Raw genomic sequence first — 23,120 nt, 5'->3', positions numbered from 1 at the left:
CTAAAAATTGCTTGATTTATTAATAAAAGTGTTTCCCAGTCGCAATTTTCCTTCTGTCTCATGTGGAAAATGGACAGTTTTCATGCCTAAAAGACGATCAGATTTGTGTTAAAAAGTGGACAATTTTTAGCTTGATTAATCTCGACAAGGGTAAAAAAGGCTAAAATGCGGCGGTTCACTTTTTTTTCAAAATAAATTCATTATCAAATTCAATGAATTTTTATGATTTTCATGGTTTAATTATTTAAAAATTGCTCATAACCGTTTTTTAATATATGCCACTGTGTATATTATAAAAATGCCACCTCAATCTGTAATCTAAATAACTCTATGCTCCCACATCACAAGACAACAATATGCGATGGCAAAGGAATAAACAGGAAATTTAAGCATGTTCTCAAAGAATTCAAAGATGCAATGATGGAAGCACAAGGAAAGCCAATTATTTTTGTAACAATTTTTGGTTCATACCAAATTGGTAAGTCCAGTACATTAAAATTACTTACCGGCGATAAGAGTATTGCTGTTGGTAATGGGAGGGATGAAGAAACTACTGGCGCTTTTATTTATGGGCCTCTTCCTTATAATGATTTTAGGAAAAAGTTTGGAATGGAAATAATTCCAAACAACGAAACTCAAATATTTTTTATTGATACAGAAGGGTCTGATGGTTTTAATGCTGTCGATGGTTTTAATGCTGGCGATGGTCAAATTCAGGCAGGTCACTATCTTATGAGCCAACTTATTTATCCATATGCTGCATTATCCAGTGTTATTATATCTATGTTAGAAACAAACTTTTCAAATGGCGTAGCAGATACAATTAAAGAAATTCTCAAAACAATTGATCTTATAATTCGCGGAACGTTAAAAAGTGATTTAAGCAAAAATTTAATTGCACTTGTAAGAAATGTCCCTAAATATCAACCAAGTAAAGGCAAATTTGATAAATATCAGAAAAAAATCAAAAAAAGTATCTATAGAAAGATACAAAATACGATTCAATATAATGATTTTATTCCACTTTATCCAATTGATATAAATGCGGATATAATGGCACAAGGGTTTGAATTTAATCTTGGGTTCAAAATCTTTGCGCAAAGACTTATAAATCATATTGAAGAAGCACGAAAAGAATTCACATTTGATTGGGAAAGCGCATGTGAAATGTTTGAAAATTTAATTAATTTACCTGAACAACAAGACATCATTCAGGTTATTATTCAAATTTTTCAAGATACGCAAAATAAAAATTATGAGAACAAATATAAACCAATTGTTGAAGAAATCATTCAAAAGAAAATTCAAGAACTTGATAATAAAATTAATGAAATCGAATCATCAATTAAAGAAGGAACAATTATTGAATTACCAATTATAGACTCCGTCAAAATTATTAAAGAATTAACAGAAGATTTCGATAGTAAAATCGAAGAAGGGAAAGTTAAAGATTCAAATGTATATAAAGAATTAAAACGAAAAATTTCTGATGAAATATCAACAAAATGTAAAATATTTAATGAACTTAGAGATCAAATGAAACAATTACAACATAAACATTTACAAGATGAAATTAATTCGTATATCGAAACAAAGAAAAAACAATCAGAACAAACTATGACTAATAGTAAATCATCAGATTTAGGTGAACTTTTAAGGTCATGTTCATTAGATTCTGATGATTGTATTAATGAATTAAATCGAATTGGATCCGAAGAAAAAATTGATTTTTCAATCATTATGGAAATTCAAGAAAACATTAATACTGAAATACATCAAATAAATGATGAAATTAAACAAGAAGCGAAAAAAGTAAGAAAAAATACCGAAAGAAATACGCAATAAAATTGACAATTATATATATAATAAGTTAATAGGTAAAATGGATGAATTAAACACAGTAATTAAACAAGAAAAAGAAACGCGAATTAAGAAAACTACAAAAGATTTAGAAGACAAAATGTTATCTTTTATATCCGAAAGAATGGCAATAGCACAAGAGAAAATTAATAACATATTATCGACTGATGAATCCGCAATATTAAATGAAAGTCGTATTCGTAACTTAGAAAATGAATGTCAACTTGAACTCGATCGAATATGTCTTCAATCTAATATCAATCAAACAGCACGACAACAAGTTGAAGATTTCATACGTTCACAAGCTAAAAGTATATTAATCGAAATGGGACAAAACGCGCATAAAATAGCTGGAGAAAACACAGAGAAAGTTATCGAAAGCTTGAAACAAATTGCGGAATCTATAATGAAGAATGAAGTAACAGCACAAGAATATAATATCAAACGAAGCGACTTCGAAAAGTTAAATCGAATCTCACGAAATTTAAATGATATGATAACTAATAATTGCATTAATGAATTTAAATCACGTTATTCAGGGAGTGTTAATGAAAGTATTAATAAGAAACTTGAAGATTATATCACAAGTCAAATTCAAAAGCATATGAAAAGTTTAAATCAACTTTCTGAAGAAGAAAGGAACAAAAGATTAATTCAACTCAAAAGCGAATTCAAGGAAAAGATTCGAATGGAATTAGAAAGAGAAAAAATGTCAATAAGAACTGAAATGCAAAATAGGTCAGGAAGTCCTTCGGATGTATTACCATGTGATGTTGCAAGTAGACTTAATCGGAAATGTGATTATGTTATATCAGATGCAAACGAAAGTATTCGAAGTGAGTTAAAGGCATACAGCGCTTCATTGTTAAGTGAATGCGTCGAAGAATTAAAAAATGAGGCAAAAGTAATCTCAAAGAAGAGCCAAAAATTTAAGAAGGGCGTAGGAAAGTTCTTCAAGACATTAGGAAAAGTTGCAATTTCTGCTTTGCCAATTGTATCTCTTATCATTTAGAAATAAGTAAAAACGAATTTGTTTCCCAAAAAAAGTTCACTCGAATTTGTTAGAGTTTTTGTTTCCCACAAAAATTTTATTCAAGTGATTCGTTGAGGTTATTTGTTTGTAATTATAAGTTATCTGACTAAATAAGCACAGAAATAAAAAATAAAAATTTCAAACAACCAAAAGACGAAGAGAACAATCGAAATATAACAAATATTCATATTTAACAATTTTTGATATTTATTATATAAATAAAATATCTATTGTGGTTTTCGGAAATGCGTATGTGCTATATGTCCTACGATTTTAATATTCTTAATATATAATTTATATACAAAAAGATAAAGATTGAAAAATACTTTATCAAAATATCAATTTTTTTTGTCAACCATACACCTCCAAAGTTTGTCGGTTGTTGGGAGGCCTCATTCCAAAGCATTAATCATACCAATGAAAAATCCACAAAAATAAACTATTGAATTCCTTCCAAAAGTCATCAAATCTTCCTGATTTTTGGGAATGAGTTTGTGAGCGACTTGACTTCACAGGAAAAGTCAAGAGTTGCGCAAATCTACAGTCAAAGCCTCCATTGAAAATTCATAATAACGGTTTATCACAAAGACATTCAAAATTTTGAATAACGTTATTACAAGATTTGATGATGTTTTTCTTTGTCGCAACTATCATCAGACTTAACGAATTAGAAGCAAGAACTCGTTCTCAAGTCTGCAGTGCTTATAAGAAAGAATATGATCGAGATATTCCTTGGCCGCCATGGGAGAATACATCAAAAACAATGTGCGGAATCCAAACATATAACCCTGAAGATGCTAAATCAGCTCTTAGCCGCACAAATTATTTCCGTAAGCTTGTTGGATTCAAGAACGACGCAAATTACGATGAGAAATATACTGAAGATTTGTTAAAATGCTGTGTTGTTTGTCATTATTTAGGAACTGTTACTCACTACCCACCACAAACAGCACGATGTTTTTCACAAGAAGCATATGAAGCTTGTTCTACATCAAATCTTGCCTTTGGATCTGGTGCATCAACATATGATATTGACCTTTTTATGGAGGACAATGACAACCATAATCTTGGACACCGTGTTTTAATACTTAATACCAAATGTGGTACATTTGGGTTTGCAAGCATTGGTCGATATTCTGCGATGAAAGTATTAAAAACGGGTATTATAAATGATGAGCGTCTTGATTTTTATGCATATCCACCACCAGGTCCATGTCCACATAATCAATTTTACAGATGGTCTTTTTCAGCAATGTTACTCAAAGCAAGTGACTTTTCTTCTTTAGAAGTCTATGAAAATTCCACAAAGCTCTCTATGGAGATTGACCTGTACGATGCGCATGACAGTGGGAACCCCCGAAAAACCGTCGGATTTCTGCCAAAATTTACAAAGGGCACCCCGCAGTACAACACCGTTTATCATGTTCGGTTGGTTCGAACAAATGGCGATGAATATCGGTACTTCACAGTGATAACAAACTGTAACAATGCGCAGTCTGATGAAGATTACAATAAGATCTTAGCAGAACATCCTGACCCTTGGACTCCACAAACACCAACTCAAAATCCTCAAACACAAACAAACACTCAACAAACTCAAACTCAAAATCCTCAAACAAAAACAAACACTCAACAAACACCAACTCAAAATCCTCAAACAAATACTCAGGTTCCTCATACTCAAACTCCTCAAACTCAAGGTGAAACTCCAGAACCTGGACATGATACAGAAAGTGTACATGACGAACAAGAAGATGTACCATTTGCACAAACAGGTGGCGGAATTGCACTTATTTGTATTGTGGTCATTGTCGTGGTAGCAGGTGTAGTTACAGGAGTTATCATCTTCCTTCGTAAGCGAAATGTGAAAGTTGACGAAGCTGATGCGCCAGAATTATAATCTAAATTTAATTAGTTGCATTACATCATTAATATGATAATAAACGGGAAGGATTTTCTTATTTTTTTTAGACAACTAATGGCTTTGTGTTAATGCTTTTCTTCATTGATTGATAATTAAATTCTTTTTCATCCGGTGTTTATGATGATGAGATACACTTTTACTTTCAAATATTTCACATATTGATTTCTTCGTATTTCCAATGCCTTGGAAACAAGATATTTCGATTTTGCAAATGAGCCGGAATTTAAACGGTTTCTTCATCACTAGGCATATTTTAAATAAAAAATTTAGGTAAATATTTACTTAATGATAAAGTTTAAGGAAGAGGATGTAGACAAACTTTGGAGTGATTTTACATGTTGTACTAATTTCGAAAATCAAGCTAAAAGTTTTGAAGATCTTAAATCTTGGGACTTTAATTCAATAAAAGAAAATGAATCTTACATAATTCAATATGTTCCTTTTACTAAGGAACATCAGTCTGAGTCATTATTTGATAATAATATTTCTGACAATATATTTCAATTATTTGGGATTCAAACCCCATATATTTTGGTTAAAATCATTAACGAAGATGTATCTTCACGCGAACTTTTATCAGCTCTTTCAGTTTCATTTCGTTCAACTAATTTTCATCTACCATTTTTTATTCAATTAGAAGATTCTTCTTACATTGGTATGGAGATTAAAGACACAGGAACAATTTTTTATTCAACACAAGCCAAATATATTATACCTAATTATTCCAGTTTATTAAATATTCTTAATTCCAACGCCAATGAAACGAATGAATTTTCTACGTTATCCAACATATTAAATCTTCTCAACGAATCTTTTTGTCCGAACAAATCTGATATTTCCTATTCTGCCCTAATGTATTATCAAACACATAATTTGAAATATAATTTTTATGTTTGCGGAATATGGGACAACCAAAATGCTGAGCATTATCCCGTGTTAAATTTCGAAGAAGCGCCGAAATGTTATATATCGATATCAACTAATTACATTTTCGATTTTTCGAGTGATTTCATACAAAAAGTAATAACAGAACAAATGGAAAACGATAACAATAAACATCAAACAATACAAAACAATAAAAACATCAAAAGTTCCAATTTCTTGAAGTCGATTACTATCAATCCAAACTTAAATATACTTTCTAATCTTTCGTTATATTTATTAGACAAAAACTTTGAAGACATTTGGAATAAATTTTGTAATTATCTTGAAGAATGTTATCGAAACAAAACTTTGATCGAAAATATGAACGAAGAAGAAATTGATTTAAATTCTCCGATTATATATCAGAACTTACAAATATTAAATTTCTATATAAACAAATTAAAGAACAACTTAAACACATCGAATTTCATATTAAGTTCGATTCATTATATTATTATAAACAAAATAATAATGAACAATATCATAATAAAGAATAAAATCGATTTAAATGTTATCTATGAAGTTCGAGACATAATAATAAAATATAAATCGAATTGTAAAGCTAAAAACATTGAACCGAATTTAGAATATATAAAACGAATTATTCGGAATAAACAAATTCAAATCGATGATAACATAATCGAAAATATATTTAAAGCAGTGTTAAATGATTTGTTTAACCCAATTTGGCAATGTGAATTTGTGCTGAATTGGTTTAGGACTTTATCTATGAATGAATATATCATCGAACTTGTTTCATATTTAATTTTTGAGGATATAAATGAAATAAAAATTTCCGACCAAAGTTATTATTTAAAAGAAGTTATGTCGGAAATTAAATCCGAATATAATTTGGTTAAAAAACAATTCGAATTTTTTTCGTTTAAAGAAATTTTGGAAAAGTTTTTCGAAATTAATGAAAAGTTAAATTTATTAAAATATAAAATTAAATTGACTTCTTTCTTGAGTAAACATGAATTGGATTCGCTTTTCCTAAATAAATTAATTAGAAAAGGTAAATGTGAACTCGGAGATAAAGATCGAAGACAAATAGTAAAGAAAATGTTGAATAAAATATCAAATAAACATAAGGGATCAATAAAGTGTACGATACAAGTCATTGTAAAGAATAGCTTCCAAACAAATGATACTTACGTGTCAAATAGATTGTTTGTTTCTAAAAGTAATGAAAATGTGATTGTTGCGACTGCAACTTGCGAACAGAGTAAATGAACAAAGTTGTCATGAATTAGAATTTTAAAGTTTCTACTGGTTATATATTATTAATAATATTAAATTGATTATGTAATTTAAATAATTTTGAATTTTTAATGAATGAAAAACTTATCTAGGCATTATAGAATAATAGTGAATTCATGTATAATTGTTTAAAATTTAAAATGACTCGTATAATAGTCCCTAATAGAAGATTATATAATGTTGGCATTTTAGCTTGAAAAATTCAACTTTTTCACTTGTTTGCAGTCTCCAATTTTGATTCAACAACAAATAATTTTTCATTAAATATAATAAAAATTAAAAAAATTTATTGAATGTGATATTAAAAATTTTTATAGAGAAAAAAGAATGAACATTAGGAGAATGAATTTATTATTCATGTATAATAAAAATCAAATTATTCAGACGAGTTTTGAGATGTAACTTTTATCAATTCCTTCTTGTTCAAGAAGTATTCTAACTATATCTACATGATCATTTTGAGATGCATAAATAAGTGCTACTTTATATAATTTTTATAATTTCCATATAATATATTGAAATAAATAATTATTAAAATAAACATCAAATAAAACACATATATATTATTTGCATTAGAATCAATTCCTTCTTGTTCAAAAAGTATTTCACCGTATCAATCTGCTTATATGTATAGTGTTCTCAATATTTCCAGTTTTGGGAAATAAGTACTTTACATTGACGATACATAACATGTACCCGTGGTTCGGTATTCAAAACATTTATCGTTATTTTGAAAATTTACTGAGTGTGCTATGAATTTCTGGGGACCCCCACATTCCGGATGTAAACCACACCCAATCACCTCAGTTCACCAAATGTTCTCAATTCCAACACCAATGAAATGAATGAATTTTCTACGTTATCTAACATGTTTATCAGGATAACGTTTGCCCACACAACCGACAGCTTCACAGGACACAATTTCAAAATGGACATCATCAGCTCCAAATCGAACATTATGTTTCAGCTGAAGAAATGGGTTTCAATGTTCAAATGCGATAATGTATTCATTTATTTACTATTAAATTTTGTCGTATTTATAGTTCCTTCGACAGAACACTCTCATTATACTTTCTCCGACCTCGCTCCAAAACTGCTTATTTGGAATGTCGACTTGCTTTGTGCGCAAGTACACAACAAGTGTACCTACGCCGAAGTATCCGATTGCAATCAGATAAAGAATAAACAAAAACACAGATCCGCCCGATGTCTTATGGTTATTCGTATCTTCTTTCGGACAAAACGCATTACTATATCCATATAATGTAATCATTCGATTTTCTTCGAATCCTTTTTCATCCATTAACAATTTGTTGTTTTCGATACTTCTGTTACACTCGATAATAACTTTCGTGGAATATCCGCCATATCCTCCGTAATATATAAATTCATTCCGATTAATTTCAATGCCATATCGAACATCTGCAACACTGAAACATGTCTTAACGATTTCGCCTTTATAGACATCAAAACATTTATAAATGGATGCTTCATCGGAATATAAACATGTATATCCACGAGGACATCCTTTAATTCCATTCTCAATAAACATCATCACACTTTGCATTTCATTGGCACTTTTGGTGTAACGCACTGAAAGTGCTACGCGCGTTTTGTTGACATACAATGATGATAAATCAAAACGAACTTCGGAATCTTGGTAAACAAGTGACGGAATTGGACCTGGTGTTGGAGTTGATGTTGGATATGGGGTTGGAACTGGTAATGTTGGTTCTGGACGTGGTGTTGGTTCAATGCAATAATCAGATGAATAACCAACAATTTGTAGCCCTTTACCTGTATCTACATTCACTTCTTGGTCGAATGTCATTTGATGTTCAGGAAGAGATCGATTACATCTGAGATGAATATGTGTTAATCTTTTAGCTGTACCTTTATATGTAAGATAAAGCCCTTTAGAAAGATCACCAGGAGTAAATGGAGTGATTTCAACAGAGTTTTCATATAATCCATAATCTTCACATATCGATACACCTTTGTCGACTTTACATAACCATATATTAGCGCCCGCAGTTTCGCATATATCTCCAGGACACGTAGATACACCGCAAGGTTGGATTTGGACATAAGTTTTATCGGGCGTCATTCCCCACGGTTTTATTGAAACATTGAATCGATAACCGTTGTTGTAATTCAGAGCGGTTAAATCAACTGAAATTTGATGTTTGATGTCTGACAACTGCGCCTGACACGAGTACGTGTGACTTGCCTCAATTGCCTTGATACACACTTCTTGAAGCTGCGTGCTCACAAGGAGTTCTGTGTCATGGTTAAGGCGCTTGTTTATAACAGAGATTTCACCTTTGCCAATAGTAAAATCACATCGAAAAGCAACTTTTGTTTGACGTGATTTATCATTGTAAATGGCGAGAACTCCTTCATCTGGATTGTCATAAAGCTTGGAAAGCTCTGTGGGAAGAGTCCCAAAGGAACGACAAGATCCAGCAGAACAAACCCAAACTCCTGATTCTTCAGAATCACATTGGAGATTAGGTGGACATGTACTTGTGCCACAGATCTTTACCATGGCATAGGTATTGGCATCTATTGGAATTGGAAATCCTCGTGGTTCGGCTACAATTTCGTCTAATTTGAAAGAAATGCCAAATGGATAAACCACATTTGGTGGATAAGAAACATTACAGTGGTGTTTTGTGGGAGTTGCTGGAACATTTCCCATTGTATAACATCCATATTTGTTTTCAAATGTGATGATAATTGATAATGAATCTCCAAATGGAATAGTTTGAATAGATATGGGATTAAGATCTTCTGACCCCTCTTTACACTTCATGTCGTAAATTACATAGTAATATTCTTGATCTAATAATTTATGGAATGATTCAGAAAGTGAGTAAATGAAAAATCCATCTTCATAATTATTGGGAATAGAATACGTTTGCGTGAAATGATAATTAAATGGTTCGTATTCACCTGTTGATTTTTGAATGGCAATTCCAGATGCGCCATATTGAGTTGAAATACCTTCAGGCAAATCTGATGCTCGAATGTCATCACAAAACCTGAGGTAAAATTGGTGTTCGCCTTCTAGATCAGTAAAATTTAAAACAGGCATCTTTGATGCCATCTCAGATGCATCATAGATGTGTCCATTAATATTAGCTCCACAAAAATGGTGTTCCATTGGTATGTCATTTGAAAGTTTTCTGAATTGGAAAGCAATGATAAACTGGAGGAGCATCATGAACGACTTGTGGTATGAAATTGATCACTTCACTTCGTAAACTTCTTGAGCACTTTTTATATGATCAAGAAGCTGTCAACCATATAAACGGTCGTTTCAAATTTTTAACCCATTCAATATGTCGATCGGGACGTACCAACCGTTTGTTACAAATTCATAAATTCTAAGCATGACGGGTATGTAAAGTATTGAATAGCAAGCCAAAAATGAAAAGTTTACGTGTACGAACCACCAAAAAGTCATCGGAAGAAACATCAAAAAAACAGCTTAAGCATCAACAATTACAGTTAAATTCCGAACGCCTTCGCTCAAAATAATGCGCATGAGGTGCATTCAATATTTATGAAGTTAGTGGAACAATATCTGTATAATTAAACAATATTAATCCAACGTTTATTTAGATAATTAGCTCAATATCTTACTGAGGTTGTGTTTTTTTTGGTGCTTTTGATTTAATGTTTAAATCATATTTTGTAAATAATTTGAAATGAATTAGTTTTCTAAGAAAACACGTAAAACAACGCAACACTTAAGTCGCTAGAACAGTTTTGTTGCCTTTTTGCATTTATAGATATTTTTGCATTCAGAAATAATTAGTGCAAACTAATATTGCAATGAGTTACCTGTCGCTTTGTTCTTATTTTATGTTCAGATTTATTTCTGCATTAATATAATGCTATAGTTTTCATAAAGAGTTAATTTTGATTGGAACATTAAATGTAATGAGGCCATAAATTACATATCTTTCATGTAATCATTTTGCTATTATGTTTAGAGCGCAAAAATAATATATATAAATCTGCGTTATTTAACTGTGGAAGAAATGTCGCACAAAAAGCAAATTTATGGGAAATTGAGAGGGGAAATTTCACCCCATTAAAATTGAATGGCTACCACAACGGTTATTTGAGAGCGCATAGAATTTTTGATAACTCGAGTTATGTGAATGTCGTTGCCAAAATCGATTTTCTCCTTCATCTTCATCATTAAATATATTTTTTAATACAGTAATTATTATCTTTTTTGTATTTCTTTTGTTTTTTATGTTTATGTATCAACACTTTTATTTTTAATTCCTATAAAATTATTTTTGTGTAAATCTGCGGTCGATTCATTCAAAAAGTAAAAATATCGTCTCTTTTTGAACATGAATTGAATTGTTTCAGTGGAAACTTTTTTTGGGTAATTATTTCCAGAAACTGATGATGGATGTGGCGCAGGTCAATATCAATGAGATACAAGAAATCCTCCCAGAGCACCATTACCGTTATAAGAAGCCGATTGGCGCTGGAAGTTATGGAACTGTATTTTTGGTACATTCAGATAAATATAATCAAGAATTCTGCATTAAAAGAATCAACCAATCAGACTCAGACTTCAATGAAACTAAAAACGAAGCAACAACAATAATCAGATTATGTCATCCAAATATTATATCAATGTACGAATTTTTTTTCGATGAAACACATTCAAATTTATATCTCGTTTTAGAGTATTGTAGCGGAGGTTCATTAAAGGACTTAATCGAGTTAGAAGGAGCAATTCGACCACCAAAATTATATTCATATTGTTATCAATTAATTAAAGCCCTTATGTATTGCCATGAACAAAACATTGCACACAGAGATATCAAGCCGGGGAATATACTCTTAGATAATTACGGAAGACCAAAACTTGCAGATTTTGGTCTAAGTAAGAAATTAGAAAAAGGTGAAATTCTTCACGCATACGCAGGTTCGTTAGCGTTTATGGCGCCAGAGATGATATGCCGACAAAACGTTGATCCGCTTCTATCAGATATATGGTCATTAGGAATCACATTTTATATGATTGCATTTGGAAGACTTCCATGGACATATAATTGTGTTACAGAATTAGAGATGTGCATTAAAGTCGGAATGTTATCATTTCCGAATTATGCAGATCCCGAATTTTGTAATTTGATTCGTGCGATGACTGCCATTAATCCACAAAAGAGAGAATCATTAGCAAACCTTATTCGGTCTCCGATATTTGATAACATCCAGAAGTATAACTACGCAGCTCTTTACCCTTCGATTAAAGAAGGAAAGAAAAATAAAAGTTATCGGAGATCTTTAAACGGACTCCCGAATTCTGTTTCACAAGGAATTATAGGGCACGCGAGAATAAATAATAGATCGTGCTTACTTATGAAGCCTAAACTGAAACAAGAATCGAAATTACCAAAAATTAATGTTTGAATAAATCGACTTTACAACTGTTTTGATACGAAAAGGACTTCTTCGGGAAATAGTAAATACGATTTACATAAAGAATTGGTTAATTACCAATAATATTTTTATCATTAAAATTTGACATCAGATAACATTCAGCCTCCAAAGGAATTTAATGCCGCAGTAATTGGTGAGAATTCATTTGTTACAAGAGAAATGCTGCCGCTGCAGTCCTTGGGTAACTTATTAAGTTTTGACAATTTGGTTCGTGGTATAAATTAATTGAATACAGGTTGTAATATTTGCTCTGAAATTTGTGATGTTCTGGTCTTGTAAATTGTATTGAATATGGTGTCAAGTGATTTTAGCTTAATGAATTATTGAAAGAATTTGGAATTTTGCTTTTTCAGTGAAATTTTCAAAGTGGAGAACAATGGAAAATTTTCCTGTGGCAGAGCAACAAGGCTTATATATCGTAAGAGCAACATCTAATCATTTAATCAAAGTAGAACTGTGTACAAATATGAATCTGAATCTTACAGAAAAAGATATAAGATTTTGAATATAATTGTATTATTATATAATAGAAAATATGGTTCATAATATGTTTTTTATACTGATAGCTCAATGGAGAAATGATTGTCTATAATATTAGATTGAGATTCCATTTAAAATAATATTTTTTGATTTTCAAATATGTGAAGATAACAATTTAGATTTACATGAAATATTTATTGTTCCTTGTTGAAAAAGTGTTCAAGAAGTATGTGTGATATAATAAATTGTTGATGTTAATAATACATTTTTAAATTAAATTGAATTTTTTGATTTCACACATGTTATCTGACAACATAATTCGTAAATTTTGATCTTTTCGTTTTGAAAGTTTATCTCTTTAAACAATTCCTTGGTATTTCTTCGAAAGGTTGATAATTCACTTTATGACAATCCCTTACTTTCTGAAAATTGAGTTGTCTAATTCCAGCTCTTAGAATTTTCTGGCTTTAAAAGCTCTATTAAATTTTTGAACCAATTTGACAGTCAATCTTTTAGATTTTGTGTGTAAAATTTATCGTTTTTCCATCCCGCTTTTTCAATGAATTTGTGTTCTGTCGTAAAATTTCCAAGAATTAAAAGTGATGCTAGATTATGTGCAAAGAAACTGGTTTAGCACATTACCTTCTTACACTTAGGGTGTCATCAGTTTAACACCAAAACTTAATCTACTACCTCTTGAACAAAACAGAATTTTTCATGAATCAACAAATACTCCCTTATTTGTTTAAGTGTGCTGCCTTTTAAGAATGACTCATATTACTCTTTCAAAAAAAGTTATTTCATATAACAAAATTAAAAAAAGATAATTTCACCTTTATTAGTCTTTCACTTTTTTGAACCCAACTTTTGTTTCTGCTTCCTCATCATGTCTTTTCATCTTGATTTATATTTATTTTCCTTTTTGATAACATATTTGAATTTTATTATGCATTTTCTTATTACACCTTTTAATACAAACAACAATGATTCCATCATTATTTCGAACAAAGGAAATTTCGCATTTAGCCTTGGCACCAAAATGATAAATAAAAAATGTTTTTAATTTCATTATATTACACATATTGAATGAAAGATAAATAAAATTCCGATTATCAATGAAATCTAATTATTGTGGAATTAATTAAATATTTTTTATCTCCATAAGGAATAGTGAAGAATATTACTTTAAATATATAATAAGCTATTTCATAAATTTTTTCATGTGATTGAAAGAAAAAAAAAATGTTTAACAAAAATATCAATTAAATATTTAATTTATACAACGTTGAAACTTTCAAACTTAAAATTTTATTAAGAGAAACAAAAAGAATCTGAAATAAAATCATCCATTTTTAGATACTTTTTCTAAAGCTTTGTGATACTTATTAAATAAACATAAATTTACTATTTCAAATAAAGAATATTTCTTCATTAAAATCATTTGCGAATGGATCTTCAGGAATATTTTTCATGGAAGTATTAGAGCATTTAAAGTCAATACTTATTTCTTGATTGTTGTTTTCATTTACTGATTCTGTATTTTGTTCTTTTACATTTTGTTCTTATTTCTCACACGAATTAATATGATAATAAGTGAAGATATAATTATAATTGCTACAATAATAACATAAACATAAGTTTTATTTTCAGTTTTTTGTTCCAATGCATTTAAAATTAGAATAAAAACCAAAATAAGAAGAAAACATAATATATGTATATTCATAATAGATAAAATATTTAATAAAATAAGTTAAACTTGAATTAATCACAGTAAGTGTTTCTGTTACATATGAATTTAACAAAGAATATGAATTCGAAGTTGAAAAAAAAAAAATATCATAGAATGACTAAATGTTGCATCAAATTTTAACGATTCAGAAAATGTATTACTTTGCGTATATCATCTTTTTCACTATATAACGAATACAAAAGTTTGTGTAAATTTAATAGAAAACAAACCTCCCATTCAATTTGCCAGAAATAATTTCAAAAATTCAAGGGATGTTCCAAACGATGAATTGACATCCGATGATAAGAAGTTGTTTTGCTTGCCTCTTTCCATCAGGCTGAAATTTTGTGCAGGCTTGGAAAAGTTGATCAACTCATTCAAAATATTGAATAGTGACAGATTCAGTGTTTTGGAAGATTTGTCGAAAAAAATATCTCCTTCAGCCGTTACATTTTATTTTTTTTTAGAATATTAACAGTGCACAATAAAGCGTCAGAGAACTTGAAATTATAGCAAAATATGTTATTTAATAAATTTTGATTTTGAAAATGTATTCATATTTTAAAACGAATATTCCACATTTCATATGTTTTGATGGATGTACACTAATGATGTCAACTTGGGTAATTTATAGAAAATATATTTTGATTTCTTTGATATTATTAGAGAATTCTTTCAGAAAACGGTTAAATACGGTATACCGGTTTTGGCAAACCGTTTTGGAAATGGAGTGCAATGTTGTGTTTTTAGGCGATTATGGTGTTGGTAAGACATCCTTAATTAAACGCTTCGTTGACGGAACTTTTGAGTCATATCCTGTTTTAACCATTGGTCATGATTTTTACAATCGTTCGATCGTTGTCGACGATGAAAATGTTGAATTTAAATTATTTGATCGGCCTGCTTCAGAACCATCTTCATATATTAGACAGCATAGGGTAAAAAAAGGTAATTGCTATCTGATAAATTATTCGATAGATATCCGATCATCAATTGAATCAATAGAAAAAATATACCATGAAATTGTAGACATTATAGGTAAAAATGTTCCGATAATGATATGCGGAAACAAATGTGATCTCGAAGAACAACGTGTTATATCTAAACATGAGGGTAAAAATCTTGCCAAAAGATTGGGAGTAGGCTTTGTAGAGACATCAGCATTGTCTAACACAAATGTTGACGAAACATTTATTGCCTTAGCTCGAATGTTTCGCAAATTGTTGCCTAACAAAGAGTGATAAATCCAACATAAAACTGTTACTGCTAATAAAAAATCATTCGTAAGAAGATTTCGTATATCAAATAATATGTTTTATCATGAAGAAAATTGGATAATTTAACAATTAAAATCACTTTTCCATTCAATCTCTCCCATTCCCTTTTTTCCCCGGAGCGGAGGCAAAATGTGCTTTGGGAGAAATTTGCCAACCCTAAAATTAGTGTTTGATCATCCAAAAAAAAAATCAAATTTTTTAAAAAAGCATTATAATTTTATTTATAATAATGACACCTTCCATCTAAGTTGTATTACAAAGCATTAATGCCAACATCATTAGGCATTTATAATTTGAAAATTTTAAAAGTGGATATTATATGAGAATTCTAAGATTTAGCTAAATTGCTTTTATATGATTTTATCATTGAAAAATAAAATGTTGTTATTTAGGATTTTCTTTTTTCATAAAAAAATCTAGGGTTTTTGTTTTTTGCTTTTCTGTTAAATATGGACCTGGATCAATCAAACTTCCTGCATCAATGCAGTCATCAATATAATTTGGAGTGATTAAAAAAATTTTTCTTGCTTCAATTGCTTTTTCTAATATGACTTTTTTTCGTTGGCATATATTATTACATATTATATGAGTTACATTACTAGAAAACATTAGAACATTCCTTCCACCATTTTTTTCTATTTTTTTCACAAGTAAATATCTTGATTTTTCTCCCCTCCCAACATAACCAAGTATATAAAAAGTACAACCTTTGAAGATATTAGTTTCAGCTTTTTCAACTTGTTTTTCTAACTTACTTGTTCTTCTTTCCCAATATTCGGCAAAATCGCCTGACGAAAACCTCATTGAAATAACGATACATCAAGAAACAGATCATTCAATTTTGTGAATTTTACATCAACGATAGATTGCCCAAAACAATGTTGTACGAATTCGGCAATTATTTGCTGAGTATGGGCACTTATATTTCAAGAATCCCTTCACTCCATACACCACCGGAAATCAAAGATGTTTATAAAGAAGCTGTAAAATTTGAGAAAGGGAATGGTGTTGAAGTTGATTTACCAAAGGCTGCACAATTATACAAACGTGCTGCAGATGCAGGATATGATAAAGCACAAGTATGTTATGGAAATATGTGCCTTAAAGGTGAAGGTGTTGCTCAAAGTAATAGAGAAGCATTCAAGTACTTCAAAAAAGCAGCAAAAAACTATAATTGGGAAGGAAAACTTTCCACTGGAATATGTTACTTTGAAGGTATAGGTACATTTCGAAATGCTCTTTATGCAATATTTCATATCAAAGCATGTGCAAAAATTCTTCATCCAAAAGGACAATTTTATTATGGAAAATGTTTACACGATGGATATGGATGTTCTTCTGATATAGCTTTTGCTATTGCAAATCTTGGTTGTTCGTATCTTGCTGGCTATACTCCATCCAAACAACTTTTTGATCAATATTTAACAGAAACAACAATTGACGCATTGCGAAAAAAGTATGACTTTCTTGTTGTTCGAAAGAAGTTCCTTGGTCCAGCTCTTGAATTAGCAATGGCCGATCTTGGTGACGTTGCATCGATGTATTCAGTTGCCATAAAAGCTTTAAAAGGTGAAGGCATGAGATTAAATTATGATCTATCCTTTGAATATGCCAACAAAGCTGCAGAACAAGGGCACTTTCCTTCTCACCATCTTTTGGGGTACCTCTACATCAACGGTTACGGTTGTGACAAGGATCCCTCCAAAGCACTTTTGCATTACAAAACTGCTTCTGACGGCGGTTATGTCAATTCACATTTTAACGTCGGACTTTTATATATGAATTCCTCTAATTATGAGGAAGCTCATCGATATTTCCAATTAGCAATTGACAATGATTCTGCCGAAGGCTTCTATTTCATGGCTAAGTTATATCGAGAAGGCAAAGGTGTTGAATCAGATGAATCTAAGTATGAAGAATATCTTGAAGAATCTTCTAAAAGAGGATATTTTAGGGCTCTTCATGAGCATGGAATGTACTGTTATGAGAAAGGGAAATATGACAAAGCGTTTAAATCACTAATTAATGCTGCGAGATATGGCGACTCTTTAACTTATAAATACATTGGACGCATATATGAGAAGGGGTATGGCGTTGAGAAAAACGAGAAAGAAGCATTTGAGTGGTATCGATTGGGCGCAATGCAATGTGAAGACTTGGACTGTGTGATGAGCGCAGCGAAATGTCTTCAAAAAGGAATTGGCACCGAATCGAATGATGAAGAAGCAAAAAGATATTATCGAAAGGCGGCTGATAAAGGCAATGAAAAAGCGCAGAGAAAGCTGAGAGAAATGGAATCAGAAGGGAATGAATAAATGTTTGTTTATGTATAAATTTTTTGCGTTGTTTTTATCCTAACGAAACGATATAAAATGTTTTGTGAAGTTGTGATAAGGTTTTTGTAATTAGCAATCCGAAATAAAATGAATGGTCAGGTCATATTATTCAAAGTAATTAAAAACATATATATTTATTTTACAATAAGAGATGCTGATTTCATGCCAGGAGTTCGAACATAAGGACGGATTACACCTGTTGCTGCTTTATACATGAGATCATCAACAAAACTTCGTAGTCTTACCAAATTTTCTTCATTCAAAGATGTTAAAATTATTGAAATTCCACTATCAACGATGACTGCTTCTGGTTGTATAGAGTATACAAAAGCGGCCACACGAAGTATAAGTGGCTGAGCTTTCAATATTCTGATATCGTTTGAAAGTTTTTGGACATTATCAATTGAATAACTTGAATTTTTAAAGACTTCTGCGGCTGGCTTTGATTCAAGAGGAACATGTTCTGGAAAATCAGGACATGCTTTCTTCAAATATTCATCTAATTCTCCCACAATTCGCTGGAATTTAATAACAGAAGGCGGAAAGGTTGGCGTAAACTTCAGAATTTCGTTTTCGAATTGAATGCTTAACTGCTGGGCGGCTTTTGATCGAAGATCATCAAATTTCGAATTTAGAACAGCTGTCGCAAATGCCTTTCGCATGTCTAATAACCACTCGTAAGGAGATTGGTAAAAGTCGTTATTCAATATGTAACTGATATTCCGAAATGACCGAAGTTCGAAATTTTCTTTCTCACTATCAGAACTTCTCAAATCCCAAAACATCTGTGAAATTGGCAACTTAAGAAGGTTTTCCATGATTTGGATACAAGCCATCTTCTGTTCTTCTTCCATTCTTCTTGTGTTTGAGAATGGTCACTTTTCCATAACGTACGTTACATTTATACAAAAGCCGTTTATTTGCTAAATAAAACGTCATTTCAACAACATCGTCACTATATGTTCAATTTTTTTGTTGAAGTTTATCTAATTTAAATTCATTTATACATTAAAATCATAAAAATTGCACTTTACGGCACTGTATAACATCTATTTATATTTACATTTAATTTGATATCAAAATATTCTTTTTGCAATGACTTATTAAAAAAAAGATAAAAAGTTTCTAAAAAAGATTTTATATATTAACAAAATGATCTTCTTTGAAATCTTCAACAAATGGATCTTTGTCGATGTTTGACATTGGGCTAACAATTGAAAATCCTTATGTTGTATTGTCATTCGTTTGAACACTTATCACATTTTCTTCATTTTTTTTTACTTCGTTTATAAATAACAAATAGAACAATAAATATTACAATTATGATAACAACAATTATTACACACACAATAATGATAATAATTACAATATTTGTTTGTTTTTCATTATTATTTTGTTCATTTTGATTGAAAATAGTGAAAAAATCAGAATAAAAACTGTATAATTATAATATAAATATTCAGTGATGAAATATGCAATAGATGAAGATAACATTAAAATGATATATGTATTTGATAAAAATGAATAATTTGAAATTGTTTCTATAAACGATATTGTATATTTCAATGTTAACGAATATGAAACTGTTGTGAAAAGTTCAAATGAATTCTCGACTATAAAGGTATTTCAAAACTTATCACTTTGATATGGGCGTAATACCATGATTTCAATTTCGACTGTAACAGATAAAAAAACATTTGTAGGAATTACAGATTCATTTTCACCATAGAAGTAAACGCATCTAAGGTTACTGCAAGCATTAAATCCCAATACCCCAATTGAACCTGCATTTTTTCCTATGAAAACAGTTGTTAAACTTGTACAGAATGAAAATAAACCAAATGGAAGTTCTGTGACTTTGTTTGGAATCGTAAATGATTTAAATTTTTCACAATAACAAAATGCAAATTCACCAAAACTTTCAATGTTATCACAATTTTATTTAGTTTACACATATCGTCATTGAAATCAATGTTGTTACAAACTTTGAATAGACTTTTTTGAATTTTAAGTGAACTGAAATTTTAGAAATGATGAAGGAATTGATATTATAGCTAAAAATATTTATTTGTTTTATTTAAAATTTATTCTAATAATTTTGGATATCAAAATAATATTTGAAAATTATTTAAATTATTTCAAACAGCACTTATTTTAGTATGTGATAAAGGTTATACAGAAATAGTTAAACTACTTCTTGAACAAGAAGGAATTAATACTAATACCAAAAAAATCACTGTGATTTGTTTAGATAAATCTTATATTCGAATTTGTGAAATCGGAAGAAACCTACAACAAAATGCATTTCATGTTTGTTAAGTAAATTACATCAAATACAGACAAAATTATTAACATATCACCAGAACGAACAAAATTAATGAGAATTTGATCTGCATTTTTATTGAGAAGTTATTTGGTTTTCAGACACAAAGCAATGAATCTTCAGCTATTAATATACAACAATTTAAAATATTATTTTAAGCGTTAAATCGCACGTTCAAAACGTTTTGCTGAATTCCCCGTTACGTCTTTTGCCCAACGTTGGAAACAACAATCAAAAATTTAATGCACAAAAAATATTTAAATTACAAGAAAAGTGACAATTGTACAATGTTCACTCCCGCCCACCCCAAACAGTTTATATTTATTTGGCATCATGTCACTTCTCGTGTTGCTCGCGCGACTTTCTTTGCTTTACTTCTTCACGTACGTCGTCCACCGTTACGCTCAATTCTATTTGATAGCAATTCAATGCGATTTGATTCCATTCTTCGAACTTATTTTCAATGAATTTTATCATAATATTTCTGAGCTCTTCTCTCAAATCCTCTTTTCGTATTTTCCTCCTTAGAATTGAGAAGCTTTCCTTGATTCCGACGCTCAAAATGTTCTTCATTTTTTCATTCAGTTCGTTGAACTTTTCAATCGTGTGCGTCGGTTGGAATTGTACCATTTCGTCAGAGAAACCGTTTCGCTTTTTCCACTCCAAAATTTGACTAAAGAAGTCGTCAGGTTTCGTAAACGTCTTATGCAAAACGTAATTCATAAATTTGTTTCTTTCTTCATCCAAGTACTTTTGAATTGTTGAAAACGTTTCCATTAATTTATTATTTTTAATTGTATTGGTATGTAAATCATTCAATAAACAGAACAAATTCGTTATAATTAAAACAGTCCGCTTTTTCTTAGTGTATTTAGGCGCAATTATATTAACTAACCAACTAATGACTCCATTTGCAATCATTCCCAAACTTTTCTCTAATATCGGCTTATCGTTTTCGGTACAAAAAGTTTCGTATCGTAACGCGAACTTTGGAAATAATATAAATACGTCCAATACATATGACTTTGTTTTTAATTTAGAATTATCTAATGCACTGACTTGTGATGTGATATACAGGTTCCATAAACCTTTTGGTATTGAATTGATTTGTGTTATATCGATTTTTATTTCTTTCCCATAATATGAACATAACGAATAAATCTTCATGACGAAAAACGGATCAATTTCATATACAAATTTCACTAATATGTCAAAACTTTCGGTGACTTTTCTTGTGATGATAAGTTTCATTAAGTCGTTATCTTTTATACCCCAAAATTCAGTTAATATAATATATTCGACGTTGATTGAGTTCATCAAATTCTGTATTAATATTTCTAAGTAATTTGATATTTCAGTACGTAATTCTTCTGATATATTTTCATTGATATAAAAAGTTAAATGTTCTTTGTCACTTTTCTGTATTTGTTTCTTTTTAATTTCAGTGATTACGTAATTAATTTGTGGAAGTGTCAAACATTCCAAATACGTTTGAGCCGCATTTAGATAATATTTTGTTGATATATCATTATAACATTCAGGAAATGCATCGCGGATATAATATATAAATTTCCAATAAGGAAAAATTGCTTTCAGTATTGCATGATTTGAGACATCGTTTGGAAAAACTATTTCTTCTTTGTTCGGTAATTCTTTCGGTATACATTTAACTGGTTCTTTGTTCTTAGCAAAATCAATAACAAATTCGATGTTATTAAAGAATCGACTTTGCAAAAACTCAGTAAATGTTGTTGAGAATCCATACAAATATTTCGATAATGATTCTTTCCGTTGTTCGACACATTTATGCATCTTCTCTAATAGTTTTGGTACTTCCTTAGAGCGCATATCAGAATCTATTTCTGAGATCTTTTGATATAATTTGTTTAAATTTGGTATTTCGGAAAGTTTGGGCTTCGTTAATAGTGAAATCCATTCTTGTGGAATCGCGGCTGCATCATAAACCTTTTGAAGTTTCTCTAATGCCTTTCGTTTGTTTTGCGTAACGTAATCTTCGGTGTCTTTCGCGTTAGTGACATCCAAAGATTTTAATGATTCATATACAATATGTTCTTCTTCACTATTCTTTAACGCTGTTTCTTTGGCTTCATGAATAGAGTCTAAAATATCATTAAGTCCATTAATTGCTTCGCCAATTAAATTCGCATTTCCAATTAAACTGGTTGCATTATTATTATAATAATTATTGATGGTTGTTTCTAAAATTTGTGGAAGTTCTGAAATAGGTTTGTCTTTATATGGTTCTGCTAACGATTCGATTTTTTTCTTTTCTTGTTCATCGAATCCAATATCATTATTATAATTATCTGTTGATTTGGTAGGTGCAAGCTGTAAAGCTAGCGATTGCTTAGCTGGTAATAATTGGTCAAGTTTTGGTGGTGGAAGAGCAGCTCTTCCTCGTTTTAAATGCGACATTTATATAAATTTATCCACTTTTGAGTTAACGACTTTTTGAATATGAAAATGATCATCGCT

At 30.3% G+C, this 23,120-nt stretch overlaps 9 protein-coding genes across 9 annotated transcripts; 6 read left to right on the top strand and 3 right to left on the bottom strand.

Annotated features, from left to right (window-relative positions):
- Positions 1 to 330: 330 nt before the first annotated feature.
- On the top strand, positions 331 to 1,845 carry GO595_009848 (uncharacterized protein; the record flags this gene model as incomplete). Its single annotated transcript, XM_067923579.1, has 1 exon — positions 331 to 1,845. The coding sequence occupies one exon, from the start codon at positions 331 to 333 to the stop codon at positions 1,843 to 1,845; it is 1,515 nt and encodes a 504-aa protein (XP_067769976.1).
- A 37-nt stretch (positions 1,846 to 1,882) lies between these two features.
- Positions 1,883 to 2,872, top strand: GO595_009847 (uncharacterized protein; the record flags this gene model as incomplete). The annotated part of the gene is made up of 1 exon (XM_067923577.1): positions 1,883 to 2,872. One exon carries the CDS (start codon positions 1,883 to 1,885, stop codon positions 2,870 to 2,872), a length of 990 nt encoding a protein of 329 aa, XP_067769975.1.
- Positions 2,873 to 3,518: 646 nt separating this feature from the next.
- Positions 3,519 to 4,793, top strand: GO595_009846 (CAP domain-containing protein; the record flags this gene model as incomplete). Its single annotated transcript, XM_067923576.1, has 1 exon — positions 3,519 to 4,793. The coding sequence occupies one exon, from the start codon at positions 3,519 to 3,521 to the stop codon at positions 4,791 to 4,793; it is 1,275 nt and encodes a 424-aa protein (XP_067769974.1).
- A 3,229-nt stretch (positions 4,794 to 8,022) lies between these two features.
- Positions 8,023 to 10,227, bottom strand: GO595_009845 (uncharacterized protein; the record flags this gene model as incomplete). The annotated part of the gene is made up of 1 exon (XM_067923575.1): positions 8,023 to 10,227. The coding sequence occupies one exon, from the start codon at positions 10,225 to 10,227 to the stop codon at positions 8,023 to 8,025; it is 2,205 nt and encodes a 734-aa protein (XP_067769973.1).
- Positions 10,228 to 11,429: 1,202 nt separating this feature from the next.
- Positions 11,430 to 12,449, top strand: GO595_009844 (CAMK family protein kinase; the record flags this gene model as incomplete). Its single annotated transcript, XM_067923574.1, has 1 exon — positions 11,430 to 12,449. The coding sequence occupies one exon, from the start codon at positions 11,430 to 11,432 to the stop codon at positions 12,447 to 12,449; it is 1,020 nt and encodes a 339-aa protein (XP_067769972.1).
- Positions 12,450 to 15,413: 2,964 nt separating this feature from the next.
- Positions 15,414 to 15,929, top strand: GO595_009843 (ras-related protein Rab-37-like; the record flags this gene model as incomplete). Its single annotated transcript, XM_067923573.1, has 1 exon — positions 15,414 to 15,929. The coding sequence occupies one exon, from the start codon at positions 15,414 to 15,416 to the stop codon at positions 15,927 to 15,929; it is 516 nt and encodes a 171-aa protein (XP_067769971.1).
- A 947-nt stretch (positions 15,930 to 16,876) lies between these two features.
- Positions 16,877 to 18,280, top strand: GO595_009842 (cobalamin biosynthesis protein CobT; the record flags this gene model as incomplete). The annotated part of the gene is made up of 1 exon (XM_067923572.1): positions 16,877 to 18,280. One exon carries the CDS (start codon positions 16,877 to 16,879, stop codon positions 18,278 to 18,280), a length of 1,404 nt encoding a protein of 467 aa, XP_067769970.1.
- A 155-nt stretch (positions 18,281 to 18,435) lies between these two features.
- Positions 18,436 to 18,963, bottom strand: GO595_009841 (uncharacterized protein; the record flags this gene model as incomplete). The annotated part of the gene is made up of 1 exon (XM_067923571.1): positions 18,436 to 18,963. One exon carries the CDS (start codon positions 18,961 to 18,963, stop codon positions 18,436 to 18,438), a length of 528 nt encoding a protein of 175 aa, XP_067769969.1.
- Positions 18,964 to 20,960: 1,997 nt separating this feature from the next.
- Positions 20,961 to 23,060, bottom strand: GO595_009840 (uncharacterized protein; the record flags this gene model as incomplete). Its single annotated transcript, XM_067923570.1, has 2 exons — positions 20,961 to 21,275; positions 22,239 to 23,060. 2 exons carry the CDS (start codon positions 23,058 to 23,060, stop codon positions 20,961 to 20,963), a joined length of 1,137 nt encoding a protein of 378 aa, XP_067769968.1.
- Between the last annotated feature and the right edge of the window lie 60 nt (positions 23,061 to 23,120).

This window comes from Histomonas meleagridis (assembly GCF_020186115.1).
Source record: "Histomonas meleagridis strain 2922-C6/04-10x chromosome Unknown contig_97, whole genome shotgun sequence".
Classification (NCBI taxonomy): domain Eukaryota; phylum Parabasalia; order Tritrichomonadida; family Dientamoebidae; genus Histomonas; species Histomonas meleagridis.
This window is presented reverse-complemented; position numbering and strand designations above follow the sequence as displayed.